Raw genomic sequence first — 21,857 nt, forward strand, 5'->3', positions numbered from 1 at the left:
AAATCTGGCTAGCAGACATTCACATATTCAAGCCTTTTAAATGCCCCTGTGGTAGAAAAGTGAGCAGAAGTTAAAAGAACTCTGTAAAGACATATTACTATACGTATATGTGTGTGTATTTATAAATATATATATTTTATAAAAATGCTGCTGCTGCTACAATTGCAGGTCCTTTTGGAATAAATCACGGGATTGAGCTTCATTCAGATGTGGTGGAATATGCCAAGGAAAAACTGGAGAGCTTCATCAAAAATAGTGACAGCTTTGACAAGTAAGTATTCACATCTATAGTTTTGATTCGAGAGCAGTTGATAAGCAGCTAAATATGACATGTCTGTTCCTCAGTGCTGTTCATCGATCCTGAATTGCTCCGCTGAACGCAGCAGAAATCAGTGTGGTATAAAATGACTGAAAAAATTAAGTTAGAGGAATCACGCTATCATTTTTGTTCTGTGTAACTGTAAATTGTAAATAAACGCAAAGTAACTTTTGGAATCATTAGTATCACTGCATCCGTCCCTGACGGATACAGTGATAGTAATGGCGGTAGGGTTACGTTCCATTCATTAAAAATCATACAAGCACCTTTTCTGGCGTTAGAAAATACTGTTCTGAAACTGGTTTTATACCTTTGGAGCGGTAATTTCATAGTCCTGCCCTCTTTAACATAGGGTGATACCTGTTAGCATACAAAAGACTTTTTTTTTTTTTTTTTTTTTTTACATTTATTTATTATTGAGAGACAGAGAGAGACAGAGCACGAGCAGGGGAGGGGCAGAGAGAGAGGGAGACACAGAATCCGAAGCAGGCTCCAGGCTCCGAGCCGTCAGCCCAGAGCCCGACGCGGGGCTCGAACCCACCAACCGCGAGATCATGCCCTGAGCCGAAGTCGGACCAAAGTCGGACACTTAGCCGACTGAGCCACCCAGGGGCCCCCGAAGGACTATCTTAAAAACACTCAGTTACCTTGTAATATAACTGGAGTTAATATCATAGAAATATACTGATCTGTTTGTGATAAGGTTGTGTCGAAGCCATTGCTTTGGACTCGGACTTGCCCGTAGAGAGTGCAGACTTCGGTCCTTCGGCCGGCAGGGGAGTCTTCTCAGTGTGCAGTGTTCCTAAAACTCAGCAATGACAGCGCTACGGGGCAAGGGCGTCTTACGCTGACGTGCACGAACTCTGCGAAACTGTGTAAAACGCGATGGCATATCTTCCGACTAGTCATCTTTTCCAGGAAAGCCTGAAAGAGCTTAGAACACTAGCTCAGAACAAGGTCCCCTTCTCTTGCAAAGCTTTAGTACAAAGCCAGAGTTCTAACTCTGCTTGTCGGGAGTGGGCCTTCCCCACTCATCTCTAGACCCTGGCCACGACCACGGAGGTGAGAAACTTGGGAGTCTGAGTCAGGGCTGAAGGCTTTTTTCTAAGAGACTTTCAGCCTCGGGACAGTGCATGAAGGAAGCGGAGAAGGCCCCGTGAACGTCTGCCGGAGTCTTTTTTCCTCTTTCCTCCCCTTCTCTGCCCCTCTCTCCGTCCCCCTGCTTGCTCTTGGCTTTTTCTCGCCTTGCCTTGGCCAGTGTGTATCTGTCCCCTGGCAAGTGGCACTCGATTGGTTGACGAATAGAAAACGGGTACGCTGCTGCAAATCCTCAGTGAAGGGGAGGCTTCTGTCTGGCTGTGGTTGTAATCGGGTTATGAGAGACCTCAGGCGGGCAGGCTGGAGTGAACTGGAACGTGTTCAGCTTTATTTTGTCCTATAGTTAATTCCATGTATTTGAGCAAGCCATTTGAATTTTCTGCGTCAATTTGGGGAACACCATCCTTTGTCTTATTTATGCTTGTCTTTATAAGTAGTTAAAATTTAAATCACATTGGAATCATTTTTCAAGTGCTTACCGTGTTGGTTCATATTCTGTTCCCAAGAATAACATAAATTGTTTGACAGAAAAAAAAAAAGTTTTTAGCCGAAGTTATTTTATAGGAAATTGGGATTCAGTTTTATCATCCTTTTGTGTCTTATTATTTCTGTCCGCTTATTTGTAACATGTTAAATGCTTAAGATGTGGACAGGAATATCTTTTATATTGTTGACCAAAACTATAGAATTTTGTTGAATTTATTGGATTCCTATTTTATGTGTTTTGTTCTTGAAACAGTATACACAAAAGGGCCTTTTGAATACATTTGACCTTAGAGAATACAGAGGCACTATTAGTAAAAGCCAGTGTTTAAGTTTTACCATGAAGTCTGGTGTTACTAGATGGCAATCCATTTCCAACAGAATGCACTCAAGGATGAACCTTGAATCCCTGAAGCATCTCTATACAGGTATCTATGGAGCTCAAGTTTAGTGCTGACAGCTAGGCCTGGGAAACAATAAAATATGTTATTATTTAAAGCATTTCTATGTTGATGTAATTTAAATATCAAATAATCCGCAACAGAGAAGTTTGGAGACTATATATTTAAGTGTCTCAATTAAAATTTTTTTTCTAAAATTGTTTTCATATAATTATAAAACGATTAAAATTTCCTTGTAGTTCTTGAATTTGTTGTTACTCTGTGATATAGATTTGTTATTCATAAAATGATGAATTAGAAAACATGGTGATATGATTTCTCTAAATGTTTATAATTTTTAATGGTCTTGCTATTGTAGTTAAAATAGTCAGACTTTATAACAGTTGTTTTTGAAGTATTGCAACTTTTTAAAGCAGATTCGTACATTCATAAACTAGTCTAAAAAATTAGTTCTGGAAATATTATCTATTTTGGTTTTCAGGTAGTGTTCTGAAGTATTATTTAAATATTTCAGATCTCTATATAGAAGTATCTTACATCCAAAGAGCACTAGGTACTGGGAAAACGTTTCCATTTGCTTAACGTGGTGAGTGGTTGGAAGCTGAGATATCAAAGTCGATGAGTTCTCATTGGCCTCCTGTTTTGGTCCTTTTATATTATTTGGTTTTGGTGACAAACTATAAAGATATAATAGTGTTATTTCTGTCTTGTGTTTTGATGATTTCTTTGCAATTTTTTTGGTGTTTGTGGATGATATTTCTATTTATATTAACTTTTGGAATTTGAAAAAGTTGCTGTGCAAAGTGATTTTAAAAATCCCATTTCTAAGCAGTCACATTATATTGTAAACAGGTCATCAAGATGCATATTTTAATTAATAAAATAGAAAGTAACTCTGGAAAATTAATTGCTCTTTAGGTATTCCTTAGTACCAGATTATTTTTGATTATGTGTAACACAGAATAGGTAGCTGAAACGTAATACTCTTCCTTCCTTATCCTTTTGGTTTGGATCTTTTTTTGGGGGGTGGGGAGGGTTGGATCTTTTTTAATCAGTTGCTTTTCCAAAACTATTATGTCACTTACGATTTAAACTGCATTTTTAAATTTTCTTACATGTATCAATTGGAGATCATAACTCCAAATACAGTAGGTAGGGAAAAAAAATCCATAAACTACTCAACCTTAAAATAAATAATGTAAGGTGACCTTTTAAGAAATGTAAGTGTGTGTTTTTGTGTTTATTTTATAAAGCAAGCTGGGTTCCTGAGTCTTGAAAGTAGTATTTCTTCTTTTAGAAGAAAGTGTCTTTATTGTAATGTATGCATTTTAAAATTTTCTTTCCATGCCTTACTCCTATATCAGCAAACAAAATAATTTGGAGAGGCTACTCTGAATTGACTGTATTTGGAGACGGGCAGGAGGGGGAGCTCTCTTGTATGGTTTATCCTTGCTCTACGTTGGTATTTCCAGATTCGTTGAAATTCCCTTATAAACATGACATTTGATTCCTAGGGTCCTCTAAAACATTGGCAAACTTCTCTAGTCAAGGACCAAGTAGTAACTACTTTGGGCTTCCTGGGCTAAATGGTCCCTTTAGCAACTGCTCAACCCTGCCATAATGCAGAAGCAGTCTTAGACACTTTGAAAGGGAGTGGGCATGAGGTGTTGTAGGGATACTTGCTTTACAAAAGCAAGCAGCAGGGTGGATTTGGCCTGTTTGCTGACCCTTGTATCTTCACACTCTTGAGAACACCTTTATTTTAGCTCACTCTGATCTAGACAAGTCTTTGGGCCTAGGTCTTAAAGGCCCTTAGGTGTCTGGCTTTCATGAGGGAAGAAGTTTGGAGAAGGTCAAGTTATAATCAGTATTTGTGCTTGAGCAGTAAGCAAAATAATCTCTCCGGTGGTAGTTGCTTGGAAGAATAATTCAGTTAAAGTAGCCTGAATTGTAAACCTTTATCCCGTAAATGCTTTGCAAATGAGTTGGTAATTGGTATACACTTTTTTATAGCAATATTATGTATTTATGTAATATATACATGCGCATGTAGTTGACTCAGCTCCCTAGAATGCATGCTTTGGAGTGTGCCATTTCCTAGGAATACATCGCTCGATCCTGTCTCCCCTCCCTTTCAAGGATACTTTAGCTAATTCTGGGAATAGTCTAACATCAGTTTATGAGTGCAGCATTGTTTGATTTATTTGAAGATTTTCATTCCGTTTGAACAGAAGACTATAGTTTCTATATAGTTTGTTATATACATGAGTCATGATATGAGTACTGAAAACAGTAATGAGATAATAAAAAATAATAGCACCTAATATGTATTGTCTGTTCATTAAGTACCACGTACATTCCACGTGCTTAATCCACAGTCCTAGAGGCCATTTTGGTGTCCACGTTGCCCAAGTGAGAAAACTGAAGATGGGACAGGCTGTGACCTCGGCTATGTCCATCTTTTTATTTACTTCTGAATTAGCTATGATGATGTAAACAGTGATTTATCCCAATATTTGTTCCAGCAGGAAGCTACCCATGAATGACAGTCGAGCAGTTTAGCCCCAGACACAAAAGTTGAAGCAGCGCTTATATTTTCGTCATTTATTTCCCTTTGATTAGGATTAAGGAGGGCTGTTAACATGGTTAAATGCACGGTAGCATTTTTATTACAAAGCATACTTACCCTGTTCACTGATGAAACTCACCTATGGTGTGAGTTACTTTTGGGGGCAGAGATGAGTGAGCGAGGCAATGCAGTTGAGGTATGAGTTTTCGTTAAGTGCAGATAGTATACTCTTTTATGTTTCAAAGATGTAATTGGCTTATGGCAGTGTCTAGTGGCCTAATTTGATTTTTAAGTGTAGGTTTGTGTTGCATGTGCTTTGATTTGCCTTGGAAAAATGCTTCTATGTCCTGTCGACTTTACCACTGGAATAGTCCCGCTTCCTCTTTAAGAGCATTACGGCACAGTTGAAGTAGTTTTGCGATCTATAAATGTACATTCAACATTACTTCAAAATATTTCTCAGATACTTGAATATTTTCGATACACTAATAATGCTCAGATGGTAGCTTTATAGCAATTACTACAGGTTGTGAACTGTTTTCAATCACGACGTACATTCAAATGGTGGCAACGGAAGTGCTTGAAAATAGTCACCACGGCTGTTCATCAGTTCCGTATTTTTAACATCCGTGAGAAATGGCACGGGGAAAAGTTGGATTTAGGAGAAGAAATTACCGTTGAAATACTTGGACGCTCGCTTTTATGTGATGTACCTGTCCTGTTTCCTATAAAGTGTTCAGAAACTGGTTTTGATCCTATGGATTTTCGTAAAGCTTCTTTCAATGAAAAAACACTGTATTTACTTACTCTTCACACTTTGCTTTAAATAATGCTTGAAATTATTCTGAGATGAGATTGATGCAGTTGGAAGGGAAAACACTTGAAAAGGTAAAGTCTTTGCTTTTTAAATTTTACACTATTCCGTAGCGTAATTATTGATTATAAGAGTTTTTGAATGGTATAACTGCATTTGGAGAGCAAGAGATAATAATATTTCCCTGGATGTTTCTTCCCAGTGGAAAATTCTGAAGTTTTGCCTTGTTTTAACTAAATAGTCATAGCTCTCAAGACCCAAAATGTATATTTTGACTAAGTGTTTTAAGAAAAAGAGGTTTCTGTGATTCATTTGGCAGGTGGTTTTGGATGAGGTCTGAGAACAAGGTAGGATTCTTTCCTATGACCTTGAAATCCTTTATTCCATTGGAATAATTGTCTAAACTTTCAATGACAGCATCCTGTGGCACATGATAAACTAGGTGTGCAAATTGTCAGCCCCCCACTTCAACAGTGTATTGAAGGGGAATGTTGTTTTTTCTACTCTCAGTCAGCTCCTAGACCTAGACTATCCGTCTAAGAGGGAAGCTGCAGGGCAAGGCTAGGTCACCCTGATCTCCTAGCAGCTTATCAAAAGAATTATATGGGCAAGTTGGCAAGGTCCCTGCTGTGAAGGAAATCACCTGTCCGACTCCAGATGAAGATATTTCAACACGCACCTATAAAGAAAACCACTGCTAAGGTAAGTGATGAGAATCCCAGTGTTATTTCGGGCCAGTGTTCGTGTGTAAGCCAAGATAATGTGCTCTCTGTTTTCCCACCAATGATTTCCAGTGTACGTTATTAGTAAGAGCGTGCCAGATAGTTTTCCCTCTCCGCATAAGAGAGTCTGAAAACAGTTCCTGGCTTTGCAGATTTAAATCAACAAATGATTAAAGTCTCAAGTGAATAAATTTGTAGTTATTACACGCATTTCAGAGCTGTTTATTTTGTGTACGGATAACTTCTATCGTTAGGTATAATTCGGTGTAATTTAGGAGCCTGAGTCATCTCCATCTGGGAAATTTTGTTTTGGAAATTTTCTTCAAAGAATAAAAATGATTGCTACTTTTCACTTTACTAACAGACATAAAATTTTAATGAACTTTCCTAAATTAAGAATAAAAATTAGAGCAAGCACACGTGAGCGATAATTTACGAATAATAATAACCATGAAGGAAATGCCATTTTGGTTTGCCTCCCTGCTCCCCACTAGGTTTCGTATAGTTTTTGATTGATGTGAAAAAATGGAATTTGGGTTTTCCTTTTCACTAATTTTAACCTAGATTTCCTGTATAGATCTATAAATAGTGTAGTACTACTTTGTAGTAAACTGAAAAGTTCTGGTTAATTTACTGCTGAAGTCTTCCAGATTATACACAGATTGTATTTGTGGTTTAAAATATGTCCTTTGCCTCTATAGAGGTTTGTGGAAACTTAGGTGAGATGCAGCTTTCAGAAGATAGTGAAAGCCTATGGGAGAACATGTTTTCTTTATTTTCCTGTCAACACCGGAAGAATGAATAGGAGTTGTAATTTACTCTGATGACACGGTAGCTACCGTCCACGTCTCCAGTCAGTCGTCCAGCTCTCTGTAAATATTGCCTGGGCATCATCTGACACGGGTGGGGGCACATCCATAAACATTGGCCCACACACATCATTAGCCATGGAATTGGTGTGAGTTTATTTACGTGAAATGCTGTTATAAAAATAAGCCACAGTTTTACTGTTAGAATACAGGATGTCTAAGATCCTCAAATATGTACCTAGTTAGAAGGACTAAAGCTCATCTCTAAGTCCTTTATTAGGAAAGATAGTCCATTACCTACTTTTTTTTTTTAGATACAATGTGTAAAATAATAATGCATTTTGAGAATTGTTTTGTGTTCTTTAATAATGTGAAGGATTCATGTATTACTGGTAGAAAAGGTTAAGCCATAGTTCTAATCAAGAGTCTCCAGATGAGACACTATCTCTGGTAGATATTTTTCTTAATGACCACTAAACTGGTAGTGTTACAATTTTTTGGTAATGTGTTTGGCATATGAATTTTCTTTCTTTTTAAAAAAAATTTTTTTTAATGTTTATTTTTTGAGAGAGAGAGTGCAAGTGTGGGAGGGGCAGAGAGAGGGAGACACAGAATCAGAAGCAGGCTCCAGGCTCTGAGCTGTCAGCACAGAGCCCGACGCGGGGCTCAGACTCACAAACCGTGAGATTATGGCCTGAGCTGAAGTCGGATGCTTAACGGACTGAGCCACCCAGGCGCCCCTGGCATATGAATTTTCTATGTTCTAGATGTTCTAGTGCCAACATTTGAAGACATTACAGTGTCCTCAGTTTTTCTTATGTCCTTGAAATTTTACTATGTTATATCTAGAAATAGTCCAATCCTTTTGGAACATCTCAAGTTCAGTTAAACTTTCAGATTCGAATATTCTGTTAAAATAAATTAATTTGACTATGTTAAATGAAAGTGTAAAGAACTCGTATGTATTTGTTAGAAATATATGTTCCATTTGCATTAGTAGAAATTTATAGATTTAGAGATTACTCCCTAAGAGAAAGCAAAATATACTTGTTCTGATCTGCATTCTAGGGGGAAAAAAGATGAGGTCGTTTTCCTAATGTTATTGTGGCTTATTTAAGATCTTCTGAAAGGCCCAAAAAAGTACCTTTCAGTTATAGGACAGTTGATTTATTCATTAAAGGTGAGGATTTTTTGAAATTATTTGAGTTTTGCCTTTTTTGGCATTTTGAGAAAAACTATCTTCTGTAGCATGAAGTTACAGCTTTTTAATAGTGACCAGTTTAGTACAGCAAGGATCATCGTACTGTTATAGAAAGTATCATAGGCACATATTTTTCTGTATCTTTCTGGGCAAGTTTCTCTTCTAGTCCTAAGATTTTTTGGGTTCCTATTCAAAGTGGATAGGTAGAAAACATTTATGTTTTTTGTATGGTTCTCTTAGTAAATGTATTCTGAGGACTGTCATAGGTGATGGAGATACATTTAAAATTCAGAAGAAATATTCACAGAAATAGAAAGGAATACCAGGGGAATGTTTCAAAGGGAAACCTGTATTAAGGAGAAAGTATTTGAAGCGCCTCGTCAGAGATTATAAGCAGAAGGGTATTTGTTTAGTATCTTTAGTTTATGTGGCTTTTGAAATACCCACGCCCCTACACATAAATAAAAGAAATATTGCGCTATTTTACATTTATTTTGGGCTAAATCTTTGAAATCCCGTGTGAATTTTATCCTCACAGTACAGCTCAATTTGGACTAGCTGCATTTTAATGGCTCAGTATCCACATGTGGCTAGTGACGACCATCTTGGCTCCCCTGTGGTTCTAGATTGTCCTGTCTCAACTTGACATTTCTCAGGGAGTCTTTCTCCGATTCCCTAGGTCTATTTCCTTTCGTCCTTAGTCTCATGGAATCATATTCCTTTCCTTTAGAGCATTTATTATAGCTGTAAATCTGTATTAGTGACATTCTTTGATTCTTGTCTCTTCCACTAGATGTAGGCTTGAGTGTTTCCCATTCTGTTTCCAATCTTTACACACAACTGGGCTCGATAAATAATATTTCACTTAATGAATTGTGCTTCTTAGGAAATTTGACCAGAATCACACCTTTGATTTTAGAATCAGGCACTAAATTATTTCTAATTAATTTTGCTTGGATGAGGATAAACTGTCAACTAATCTGAGAAGTGGTCTTAATCGTAAGTTGTGTACTCGTAATGGTGTTGTCTTAAGTAATAGTTCTGTAAGTTACCGTGCATTTTTAACAAATAGGAAGCTTTTTAAACCGTAAGCATATTTTTTAAGTTGATTTAATAGACTTGATAAAAGAGGTTTAATAATTTAATTTTTAAAATACAAATTCCCAAAAAATAAGACTGACTTAAATTATCATAAAATTAAATTATTAAAGGTGAATTTTTATAAGAATAAAGATTTTTAGATTTCAGTGAAAATAGTCTAATGTTTTCTTGTTAAAGAATGCTTACTGTGAGTTTGGTAGAATGATTAAACCACATGATCCACAGTATCTTATACTTAAAAGTCAAGAAACTATACGTTGGCCATATTTTAGGCAATCATAGGTCATACCATAATCTTGAGTTTAAAAGGAATTTAAGCATGGCCCTAACCTAGGTGCACTTTTATGTGTACCATGCTAGTAGGAAGAATGAGATACTGTTAAAATAGAGTTGGGTAAGATTTCATTACTAAAACTAATACTTGAACTGTGTCTTGAAGGGATGGTAGGCATTTATCAAGGGAAGGAGAGAGGGAAGGGTATTTCAGTCAAAGGAGCAGCAGGTACCCAGCTACAGGATTTCCAAACAATTCGTGTTAGTTCCTCTAAGCAACTAGAAGCACACACAGTTGACTCTTGAACAACATGGGCTTAAACTGTGCAGGACGGCTTAAATGCAGATTTTAGTACGGTACTATACATGTATTTTCTCTTACTTATTTTCTTAATATTTTCTTTTCTCTAGCTTACTTTTTTGTAAGAATACAGTATGAAGTCATCTGTTTATGTTATCATTGTGAGGCCTCTGGTCAACAGTAGTTTGTTAGTAGTTAAGTTTTGGGGGAGTCGTAAGTTATACTCGGATGTTTGACAGCAGGGAGGGGGTCAGCACCTCTAACCTCCGCCTTGTTCAAGGGTCAACTGTAATTCAGTTTGGCTACAACATAGTATGTGTGTGTGTGGGGGGGGGGGCAGTGAAGGGAAGAGCAGGGAAGGCAGAGGCAGGAAATGAATCTGGCAGGACAACTTGATGGTAGAGTCATAAAGAGCCCCATGTGGCACTCTAAGGAGCTTCACTCCGTCCTCTGCAGTAGGGAGCAAAATGATGGAGGGGAGACCTGAAAAGTGTGAGCAGCGAGGAGGCAGTTACAGTGAAAGAAATAATGGGGCATGGACTCTACCCTAGTGTGGGGGTATGGGGAAGAGAGGGTACACTGATAAGTCATCCCATCCCAACTCCTCAACCCTTCCCACCCCACCTCTAAAGCCTCCACTAAGAAGATAGGGGACCAAAGACAGGGCATAGTTCTGGTAAACTCTTCTTTAAACATTAGTGAATATAACGTGTCTGTTGTTTAGTGAATTTTAATGAAAGGTTGTTATGTAATAAGTCTATTAATTAGCAAAGGACAGGATATGTTTTACAAAGTAGAAATGATTGATTCAATCTTTGTCATTTTTTACCGCATGCCAAAACTTTTAACATGGATTATTCCATCCTCAAATAATAGCCTGACTTTTACGTGTGGTCATATTAACGTTAATCAACTTAAAAGTAAAAGGATATTCCATGAATTAGTTTTCTAAAAGATTATATGTTTTATTAGTGCATTGGGTTTTAATTAATGTTATACGTTAGAAACTATTTACAGATTTGTTACACCTTAAGGAATAAAGTAGGGGTCTAAATAGGATAGTTTGTAAAAGCATAACTCTCTAGACCATGAACCAACACTGTAACCAGGAACAGGCGGCCTGGACAAGATGCCTTTGCTTTGAAACCCTATCTCCTTCTGTTGCATAGGGAGATCCCAGGGGCCAAAGCAGCAGTCACATAACAGCCCTGTAACATAGCTCTGCTAAAATCTCCCTAATCATAGTGGTTGCTGAAGTGCGTCCTTTCCTGACGAAGCTTTGCCACTGTTAGCCACGGCAGAAATGTCAAACAGAGATGTGGACTGCACGAGCCCTTTTTGTGGCCGCTGGCCCATAGGCCTTTTTTTTTTTTTTTTGGAAAGGACAGTGGAAGGTGAACTTAGTGTATATCACTTGTGGGGCATCACAAGATTGGTATCATGAGGAGCTTTTCCTTATGCTCGTTTTTTAAGCCCTAAGTGAAGTTTCAGTATGGCAAAAAAAACAGGTTGTTTTAAAAATGTGAATTATATCATTGATAATAAAACTATATATTTGATCAGTTTAACTTCATAAATATGATATTTAAATCAAATCTCCTGATATTTTATCCTTAATTTTGGTAACTTCACTATTTCAAAGAAGTGGATTATGTTAATTTTTTGAGATTTAACCTTTTGTTTAAATGAATTAAAAGATATTTGTTTTTTCGTGCAGATTTGAGTTCTGTGAACCCGCATTTGTGGTTGGTAATTGCCTCCAGATAGCGTCTGACAGTCATCAGTATGACCGCATTTATTGTGGGGCTGGTGTCCAGAAGGACCATGAAAACTACATGAAAATCTTACTGAAAGTTGGAGGCATTCTGGTCATGCCTATAGAAGATCAGGTAACTTCTACTGTCCTTTGCTTAAGCACGTTAGTTTAAGGTGGGAAATGTTCTATCAGTGAAAAGTAGGCTGTGATTTTTTTTTTTTTTTTCAACGTTTATTTATTTTTGGGACAGAGAGAGACAGAGCATGAACACAGAATCGGAAACGGGCTCCAGGCTCCGAGCCATCAGCCCAGAGCCCGACGTGGGGCTCGAACTCACGGACCGCGAGATCGTGACCTGGCTGAAGTCGGACGCTTAACCGACTGCGCCACCCAGGCGCCCCAGGCTGTGATTTTTAAGGAAGCAGTACTCTTCACAGATCTAGCTATAAAAACAAAAACAAAACCTTGAAACAGACTCTTGAACCAAAGCAGGTACAGAAGAGATCCTTCTACTAGGGTTTGAAGAGATTTTCGTCTCCCCAGAGCTTAGCCTGTGTGATGTTTGCCAAGTTGCTTCCTCCCACAGTTTTTGTACCCAGAGCTGTTGAGTTGGGTGTGAAGATCTCTACAAGCCACTCAGTTTCCAACATTCTTTAGTTCTTTGAGCGTAGAAAAGAGAAGTTCTATTTGGGATTTGGTTTGGACTGCTTAAATCCGTTAAAGAAACAAGTAAATTTTTAAATCTTGATTTAGTATGACATAGACTCATTTGAAAATATTTTTTCAGTTATTTATCTGCCTTCGGTTTGGAATTATTAGGGATGGTAAGTGTATGAAATACTAATGTATTCAGGAAATGGGTGGATCTTTCAAAAGGAAATTACTTTAAAAATTTATAAACATGGAGTGACCTGGGTGGCTCAGTCGGGTAAGTGTCTGACTCGATTTCAGCTCAGGTCACGATCTCACGGTCATGACCTCAACCCCTGTGGAGCCTGCTGGAGATTCTCTCTCTCCGCCTCCCTCTGCCCCTCCCCTGCTTGCGCTTTGCTCACACGTGTGCGCTCTCTCTCTCTCTCTCTCTCTCTCTCTCAAAAAAAAATTTTTATAAAAATGCGTTTCAAAACAAATCCTTAATATTCATATTAACCTAAATTTGAGATGTTTAAAACGCCTTGTGGTTTACACGGTAGGAGATAAATTATATAAGACAACTGGGACCTTGCCTCATCATTTTGGAGTTTATAATCTTGGGGGAGGGGGTCCCTTAACATCACAGCATGTTATTTGCAACTCAGTAGATTTCACCATTACCATGCACTAAGCTCTGTAGCAAATTGTTTGTCCGTAATTAAAAAGACATAATATAAAAACATTCATTAAAAAACATTCCTGGAAAAACATTGTTACTTGAATGCTTCCAGAGTTGAGACTCCCAGATGAACAATCTTCTGTTATCTGTTGAAAATACCTTTCCAAATATTTTTAAGATCGGGCTTCCCATTGGTATTTTATTAAATATTAATTATATACTATCATCCGAATGTCAAATGGGCTTATTTTTATAATAGAAATTGAAGATGTTAATTCAGCTTGATCAAGCCATGTACTGAGCTAGTTTTTTTTTTCCCAAGGACTGGGGATGAGTTTTTGCCAGGTAGGTAAAACTTGTAATGCTCTTGTGATTAATGGCGTTTATTTGTGAAGTACTAAGTTGCGATTAGAATTAGAATCTGCATTTTATGACCATCACGGGCAACCATGAAGTTGACTCATTGGTACAGTAATCAGAACGTGGTTTTATTAATGCTTTATATAATGCTTTAACCAAACAACTGAACCTAGGTAAGGCATCTAATTTGGGATCCACTGGCAGACGTGGGTTGGAATGAGACCCCTAGAAGGTATCAGACCCCAACTATAACATGATGGGTCACTTGACCATATTTGGATATTCTATATACATTGATTTATCTATCTTGAGTATCTTGAGCTGCAAATATTTGTGATTTCTTGTGTATCATTTTATGGCGAGTATTTAAACGATAGCAATTCGGTTGCATTCAAGTGCAGGTGATTCTATAGCAACCATTGGCAGTTATTCCACGAAAACGAAATTGTGGCTGTGAGGCGATCGCATTTCCAGGATTAAGCTATTCTGTTTCTGTGTTTTCCTCCAAATAGTTAACACAAATTATGCGAACTGGACAAAACACTTGGGAAAGTAAAAATATCCTTGCTGTTTCGTTTGCTCCACTTGTACAACCAAGTAAGAATGATAATGGCAAACCGGATTCTGTAGGACTCCGTAAGTAACTGTTGGTCCTTTCCGACCGAACCGTGACTGTTGTTAAACTCTTATGGTTGGGATTTAATGGACTATATGATTATGAAAAAGCAAATAAACATGCAGTTATATATTCAACAGATTTATTCAGCTTTTTTGTGGGGGTGGGTTAAAACCCCTACCTTGCACCAGACACAGTTAGCTGCCTTCATGGACATATGAAAAGAAGGGGCAGGTCAAAGAAATCATGAATTTATTAATTATAGCTGTGACTTTACTAATTATATTAAACTTGTTGTCATTTTCTACACAGAAGGATGACAAACACAACAGCCTTTATTTGAGCTGAAAAGAGCTCGGTTGTTCTAAGACCAGAAACAAGTTTCAGGGTAGTCGAAGTTGGTTGGCTAGCATATAGAAGATAGATTATATACAGGGCTTTCCTTATCAAAGGTAAAGTCAGTGTTGGTTGTGGATAGACTTGTTCGAGGGTAGAAAAATAGTAGACTGAATTGTAGGCGGTGGTAGAGAGAAAAAGAAGGATGGAGAGTTTGGCCTTGAGCGGCTAGCTGAGTGGTGGTACCATTTATTGCTGTTTGCAGGACTGGCGATGGAATAGTTTGGAAACAGGTGTAGGAAGATCAGGTATTTTATTCTGGCCGTGTTTGAGTTTCCTGTTGGCATGCACGTGGCAGGTAGTCAAGTGGTTGTAAACCCACTGCACAAGGGGAGGTGTAAATTGGGAATCCTCAACCTAAAAATGGCATTTTCAGCTATGAGAATGGATGAGAGCACTTGGGGGAGAGTGAGGAGAGAGAAGAGGTGTTTGTGTTGGAAATCAAGAAAAAAACAGTATTTCAAGAAGGAGGAAGTAATAAACTTACTGCAGCTGAAAGTAGAAACAGAGGGAAGAGTAATATTAATTGGCTTGTGATATGGCATGATTTTGGAAATCGGTGAGTAAGTTCCTTCCCAAAAGTGAACTAACTTTACCATGGTAGACTTCTTGCTTTAACTTGCTTTTTAAATGAATATATTTCAAAGGAACCTGGCTTTACATGTAACTTTATTTTCATTGTTTATTTTACCCTCTTGTGAGCTACGTGGTTTTTGTGGCCTGTTTTTCCCTCTTCCACGTTCTTCCCAATGGAGAGAAGGATTTGGCGGTCAGATAGCTAGGAATTGAAACATCATTTTTATCACCTACTAAAGGAGTAGGGGCGGAATATGGCTTAGGTCCGCACCCTTAAGTTAGACTATCCACGCAGCCACAGGCAGTAGTGGCCAGCCTCCCGTCGTGTGGGCTCGCTCCGTAAAGGCAGGGGAGCAGAGCTTCATGTGTGGGTGAGCAGAGGAAAAGACCAGGGAAAGGCCACACGTGGACAGCTGCTTCGCACGCACGAACCATACAGACCACTCCTCCTGCCGTGGGGACGAAGGTATGTGGTGGTGCAGACAGACCCATGTGGTTCTGTGGTAAGGGGCAGTGAGCGGCAGGGGGGGGGGGTCTCTTCCCTAGACCCCGGGAGAGGGCTTCCTAGCGTTCTTCTGTAACAGGAGCTGCCATCAGAGAGATCTGTTGACCACTCTTTCCAGATTCACAAGATGCATCAATTCTGACACAGTGCCCTTACTTTAATCTCATTTAGAAAGAAATCAGGCTCTCAGTTCAAAAAAAAAAATTGAACCTTTCACAATTCGGAAAGTGTTAATCAGCCATTTTTTCCAAACGTACTTTTTGCTGTTGTACGTTACTTACAAAATTGAGTCAATCTACACAACAGAGCGACATAGGACGATTACATAAGGAAACTTTAGTATATAGAAAATTGAAAATAAGAATGATTAAAAAAAGGATTATCAAAAAGATCCATTCTGTTAGTAAAGTTACTCTGCTGGAATGTTGAATTTAAACTTCCTTCCTGTCTGTTCAGAGACACGTGCTAGATGTATTCTGGGACTGAAAGGGACTGGTGCTAGGAACACCAGAATCAAGTAACTGTCACTTGTATTCACATGCATTGTACAGTTATTTCAAAGTATGCTTTTTGGTAGACCATACACACACATTCCCTCGTATATATAGGTGTATGTATATACCATATACTACATACTATAATATTTAGTAGACCATACCGTACTAAGATCATTGAATATTTCAACTCCTTGCTAAAAGCAATAACTAAAAGCAATAATAATAATAATAATAACAAAGTAAAACTACTTTTTCCCTCCTGTTTTCCAAATATCAGAATTACAGGTCATATTTATGACCATTTTCGTTAACCTATCATAACAGGTTAGAGAGTCACAAAAAAGAAGTAATGAAAAAAATTCTGTGACACGGTGGCCTAACCACAAATGTAATAATGTATATCTGTAAAGATATATAAGTGTCCTTATAGAGGTCCCTGTGGACTTCTGTGCATCAGCCATTTAGGTGTTTCACTTTCTCATGGAGACTGTTGTAGCCCGAGACATTCCTCTTTATCTGACAGTTTCCCTAGTTTAGTGTCCTTTAGAGGAGTCTAGTTTGTAAATGTGGTTTTGCAGTAACACAGTTACAAATGGGCAATTTTCATTCTTTCTCATTTTAAAGATGTCCATACAGTACAGCTCTAGGTAGTTAATAAGACTATCCTCTGTGGGTTGATGGACATAACTGTGAATGTAAAGTAGGGGCATAGATTTGGTTGAAAGGGATAAAAGGGGGAAGAGCCTAAATTAAAAAAAAAAAAAAAATCTGTCATACCTGTGAAATACTTACAGGTGAAATGATCTATCCAAATTTGTCATCACAGTCGTCTGTGGTGGATTCGGGAGGAAGAAATGGGAGTGTGGTAAGATTAGCTGTATGGTGAGGGTTCAAGCTGAGTGGTACATGGGGTTCGTTACACTATTACTCACTTGTATACATACTCGAAAGTCTCTACAATAAAAGGGAAAAAAAATCATCAGCTCCCAATAGCATAAAAATGAGCCAGGAATTACGATTTTGTAAAAAATAAAAGCCTTTTTATGAATAATGTTCACAGAAAGAAAAAGTTCTGAAGATACTATTTGTCAAAACTTAATAGGATGTTTGGAAAATAAGAACAAGTTTCTTCTGTTAAAATTGCTGATTAGAGAACATTATTTCATTAATTATAGGGGATTAAGTTACGAAAGAATGTTAGCAAAAAAAGAGAACTAAAAAAATACACACGCAAATCTCTGGCAAGTGTATATTGTAGCTATAAAATTGCCTATATAAATAGTTACTAAAATGTAGTTAGAATTTTCCTCAGGTTTATCACTACTTTTGATTCAATTCACATCTTCTTTCCTTTGTTCGCGGGGTGGTATGCAACATTCTAAAGGAGCTGCTTCAAGTTCAGGTGGGCCCTTTAGAAGGGGAAAAGGAAAAAGGGAAAAATTCTATACCAACTTAGGCAAAACTTTCCTCCATACACCACCCACTAGATACTTCATCTCTCAGACATGTGGGTTTTTCCACCCCAAGGAATTCTCGAATTCTTTGTGGACACCAACTAGGTGTCCTGTGATCTGACCCCTCCTGTCACTAACCACTGTTTGCATAGACCCCGAAGGTTAAAGGGCTTGTACGAGGCTGCCGCCATCTCCTCCAACTTGAGCCCCCAGCCACAGGTACACGTTTTCACCCGTGTTTCCGTCAGCCTGGCTGTAAATCAGGAACTCCCGTGACCCCTTTCTGGAATTCAGTAATTTGTTGGAGTGTCTCACAGAACCCAAGAAAACAGTTCACTTACTGGATTACGGGGTTTGGTGCAACAGGGGCCAGCACAGAAACAGCCGGCTGGAATCGAGGCACAGAGGGTTTGTGGGAAGGACCCAGCTCCCGCGCCTCCTCTGAGGGCCCTTCTGGCACTTGCACGTGTTCATCAGCCCGGAAGCTCTCCGAACCCTTGCAGTGAAGGCTGTTTATGGAGGTTTGATTGATTAAGTCATTGGCCATTGACGACCGACTCAACCTGCAGCCCCTCGTCCCCTCCCAGAGGGTGCTGGTGAAAGTTCCAGTCCTCTGGCAACCAGCCCACTCACTCAGGGGCTTACCAAAAGTTGCCTTATTAGCATAAACCCAGGGGTGCTTGAAAGGAACCTGTTATGCTCTTATCACTTAGGTAACTCCCAGGTGTTTTCAGAGCTCTGTCAGGAATGCAAAGCCAAATGTATACTTCTTGTTAAAAATCTCAAGGGGCAAGAGACTTCATAAATTGTGGCAACAGTTATGTGGCCACTTATAGAAGCTGCTGTTTTTGTAGGTTCAAAAGTGGCCCCAAATCAATGCTTTTGTGAGATTGGCCTAAATATAGTGCCCTTTTCAGTCTTTGTTAATAGAAACGAAAGTGCTGACTGCTAGGTTCCCGTGAAATCTTTGCAGAGACTACCTTTTGGGAAACAAATAGAGCTTCCGTGTGCGTGTTAGAGATAACCTTAATTGTAATTTTGGAGTGAAAGCTTTGATTCAAAATAAAATTTTAATAGTAGTCAGGGTAAGTATCAAATCCTTAACTCATAACTGGAAGCATTACAAACAAGGGAGTGTTAAAGAATAGAAAATACGGGGGGATTTTGAATATTTTCAATTCTGAGAATTACCTAAAAGTTTGTGTATCATGTAGACAAACTTTACATGAAGCTCTTGTGGGTGCTATTTTAGGACTTAAGTCTGAATCTTTTTCCATTCTGGGTCTGGCTGGTTCTTTATGAAGTGAGGTATTCTGACAGTTTAGGATTGAAAGGTTCATCATTCTAACAGTGTCCTTGGAATAGCAGTGTTGGCAGAGGACGAACATAATTCGGGTGTTAAAAGAGAATACCGAAAATGAGGGCAAGGTGCAAGAACAAAGACCAGCTGTAAAAGACTAATTATAGCTCTATTTCTTAGCTCTTTTATTAAAATTCCCAAGACTCTTTTATAGATTTATTCTCCACCAGCCTCCCCCACCCCTGCTTTTTCAGTGTTCACTCAGGCACAGGTTTCTTCTGTGTCCACACTCCCCCTTGGGTGCTCGCCAGAGGCTGTTGGCTCTCAGATTTCTGTCCCCAGCCCTGGCCTTGCCCCTGAGTCCCAGACACATGATTCAGCTGCCTGCGGTTGGGCAGGAGCAGAGACCGTGCAGTGAAAACGCCCACGTTCAGGTCCCACCTCCTGTCACCTACGACCTCTGTGACCGAGACCAAGTTATTTCACTTCTGTCTACTTCCTTTTCCTCAGCGCTAAGTGTGCTGTTGCCTGTAACACGCGGAGATGGTGGCCAGTGTGTCACTGTTGTTTTCCTTTCTGAAATCTTCTTCCAGGAGATGTTCACAGACATTCCAGATTTCATACGGAACAGAGTTTTGATTTTCTCCTCCCCAGCTACTCTTCCTCTTTGTCGTGTCACTAATTGACAGTCGCATCTACCAAGCTGCCTGGGCCAAAAACTCTCCCCCATCCAGTGCCCGTCCAGCCTGCCTTCAAAGTGTGTTTCAGACTTGTCCGTTTCTCTATGTCTTTACTGCCAACCTCCCTTACTCTAATCTGCATCACAGTGTGGTCAGATCTCAGGTGGATTACTGGAGTATTCCCGCTGGGCTCCTGCTCCCTCTCTTTATGATCCATACTCCACAGCGGACCCTCAGTGCCATTTTCATCGCATTATGACCCTGCCTTTTTAAAACCCTTGATATAAGGCACATTTTTTACCAGGGCCTGTAAGATCACCCCTGATCACCTCCATTACTGTTTGCTTCCTGCTCTAAACTCCATTGACACCAGCCTTCTTTCAGCTCTTTGAACGTGCTAAGCTTATTCACCTTCTAGTGTTTTTCGCCATTCCCTGTGCATGAAGCTATTCACAGACGGCTGTTTCTTCGTATCGTCTAGATGTTAGCTCAGACACGCCTCTCCTAGGGGAGACCGCTGGGACTGCCCAGTCAGAAGTAGCCATACCCCATGTTACTTTGTATGTCATTGGTGTTTTTTCTCATATCTTCTTTTTTTTGTCATAATTATTTTTTATCTATCCCTCCCCCAAATATATAATCTCCATAAGAGCAGGGACTTTCTTAGTCTAAATCGTTCACTCTATCTAGATGAGCTCTTTAATAGTACCTGGCGTATAGTTTAACACATGGCTGTTGAGTGACTGTGAAACAGCTTAACAATTTTGGGCGATGAGCAGAACAGGTGGTAGTTTACACATTTTAACATATAAGAGATGAGATTTCCCATCTGTTTTTACTTAACCAGTGTTCACAAAACTCATGGATGGCAGAAGCAGGACTTGAACTCAAGTTGTCATATGTTTCAGTTTCCATGTTGGATAGTTGGGGGCAGGCCCAGACAGGAGAACAAATGGTTTTTAGTCGAACATGCCCAGTATGGCCCTTGGGAATGCTTTTCTATTTCAGATTGCAGTAGGGGAGTTGAAAAAAAATTTCGAAGAAAAGATTTTGTCGTGGGCCACTTAGGTATGTGCTGAGGGATCATTGAATCAGCCTGGAAAGGCCTCCCATGCCGGAGTTTTACCAAAAACCCTGTCCCTTGCTGCAGCGTGTGTCCAGTCTGTGATAGGGTCTAGGGGAAGGAAGCACTCGGGGCCTTGGACGGGGTGATAGACTGTGCAGCTCCGGTATCTGCAGGCCCCTGTACGGAGCACAAGGAGGAAGTGCCATGGCCCCTCGTTCCTGGAGCTTACAGTCTGATGGTAGAGGGGGGCCGATTACAGTCTGATGGTAGAGGGAGGCCACATACCAAAGAGTTCCTACAGAAGGCAGGATTTCATAGGTTCTAACAAAAAAAGTTGGCAAGGGAAGTATTCAGAAAAAAGAGTACCAAAAGTAAAGAAATACAGCATACGTGGAGCGTTTTTAGTGCTGTTTAACTGAGGAGGGTTATGTTTTGTTTCGTTCAGGCATTTGAGAAGGCTCCTTGATGGTAGTTTTATTTCCACAGGGATGGCAACTAGGAGAAATGAAGTTCAAGTGGGACGAGAGAATTAATTTCTCTATGTCTAAAGCACTGGAACAGAGCAGGCTACAAGGAAGAGTATGTGTTCTAGGGCTTATGGGTTTGTAGATCTGTGGGAGATGGGAGCGGAGGACCGACTGTATTTGATAGAAGTAAACATCAATAACTGAAGGAAATCTCAGTGTTTTGGCCTGTTTTGGCCTATTACGTTGTATACAGCATGATTTCTGGCGGGCCTTCGCCTAAGTTGTACTTCCTGATTTACAGAGGAAAACTCGGTGTGTGTGTGTGTGTGTGTGTGTGTGTGTGTGTGTGTGTGTGTGTACACATGCACAAGCTTTAAAGCTCAGACTGAGGCAGTCGTTCAAATGTTGCCTTTGAGTTTTAGGAATAGATCGTTCTCTTGTATGGTTTTCAACATCAAAAATATACAAAAATATATGTGGTATAAAATCTATCTTCTCTTCTTATCCCCTAACGGCTTCATTCTTATGGAACCCGTTTCTAAGTTCTTACTTCCTCTTTCAAAGAATTTTCATGCATATACCTGGGGACACACATACACACATATCTACACATAGACACCTCCCCGCTTTCCACAGAATTGAGAATGGTGGCGTGGCATATAGAGAGCACCTTTGAAATCTTTGTTCGAAAAAGAAGAGGTTTTATACTTGGTGTTTTCTAACGTTTGCTAAGAAAGATTTTGTTCTGTGAAGAAATGAGCAGTGTATAATGGTTTGCTTT

The 21,857-nt window shown here is 39.3% G+C and overlaps 1 protein-coding gene across 4 annotated transcripts in view; it reads left to right on the top strand.

The window, feature by feature from the left end:
- PCMTD1 (protein-L-isoaspartate (D-aspartate) O-methyltransferase domain containing 1) overlaps positions 1-21,857 on the top strand; it is a 69,169-nt gene that overhangs the window by 43,012 nt on the left and 4,300 nt on the right. For 3 of the 4 annotated variants that reach the window (XM_053208359.1, XM_027042842.2, XM_053208360.1), the window contains 3 exons: positions 169-271; positions 11,809-11,980; positions 14,032-14,155. In XM_053208359.1, the coding sequence (XP_053064334.1) occupies positions 169-271; positions 11,809-11,980; positions 14,032-14,155 (399 nt within the window). Of the gene's footprint in view, positions 1-168; positions 272-6,194; positions 6,387-11,808; positions 11,981-14,031; positions 14,156-21,857 lie in introns of all 4 variants that reach the window. The other variant, XM_027042845.2, reaches the window with a different exon arrangement.

The sequence above is a fragment of the Acinonyx jubatus genome, chromosome F2 (assembly GCF_027475565.1).
Source record: "Acinonyx jubatus isolate Ajub_Pintada_27869175 chromosome F2, VMU_Ajub_asm_v1.0, whole genome shotgun sequence".
NCBI lineage: Eukaryota > Metazoa > Chordata > Mammalia > Carnivora > Felidae > Acinonyx > Acinonyx jubatus.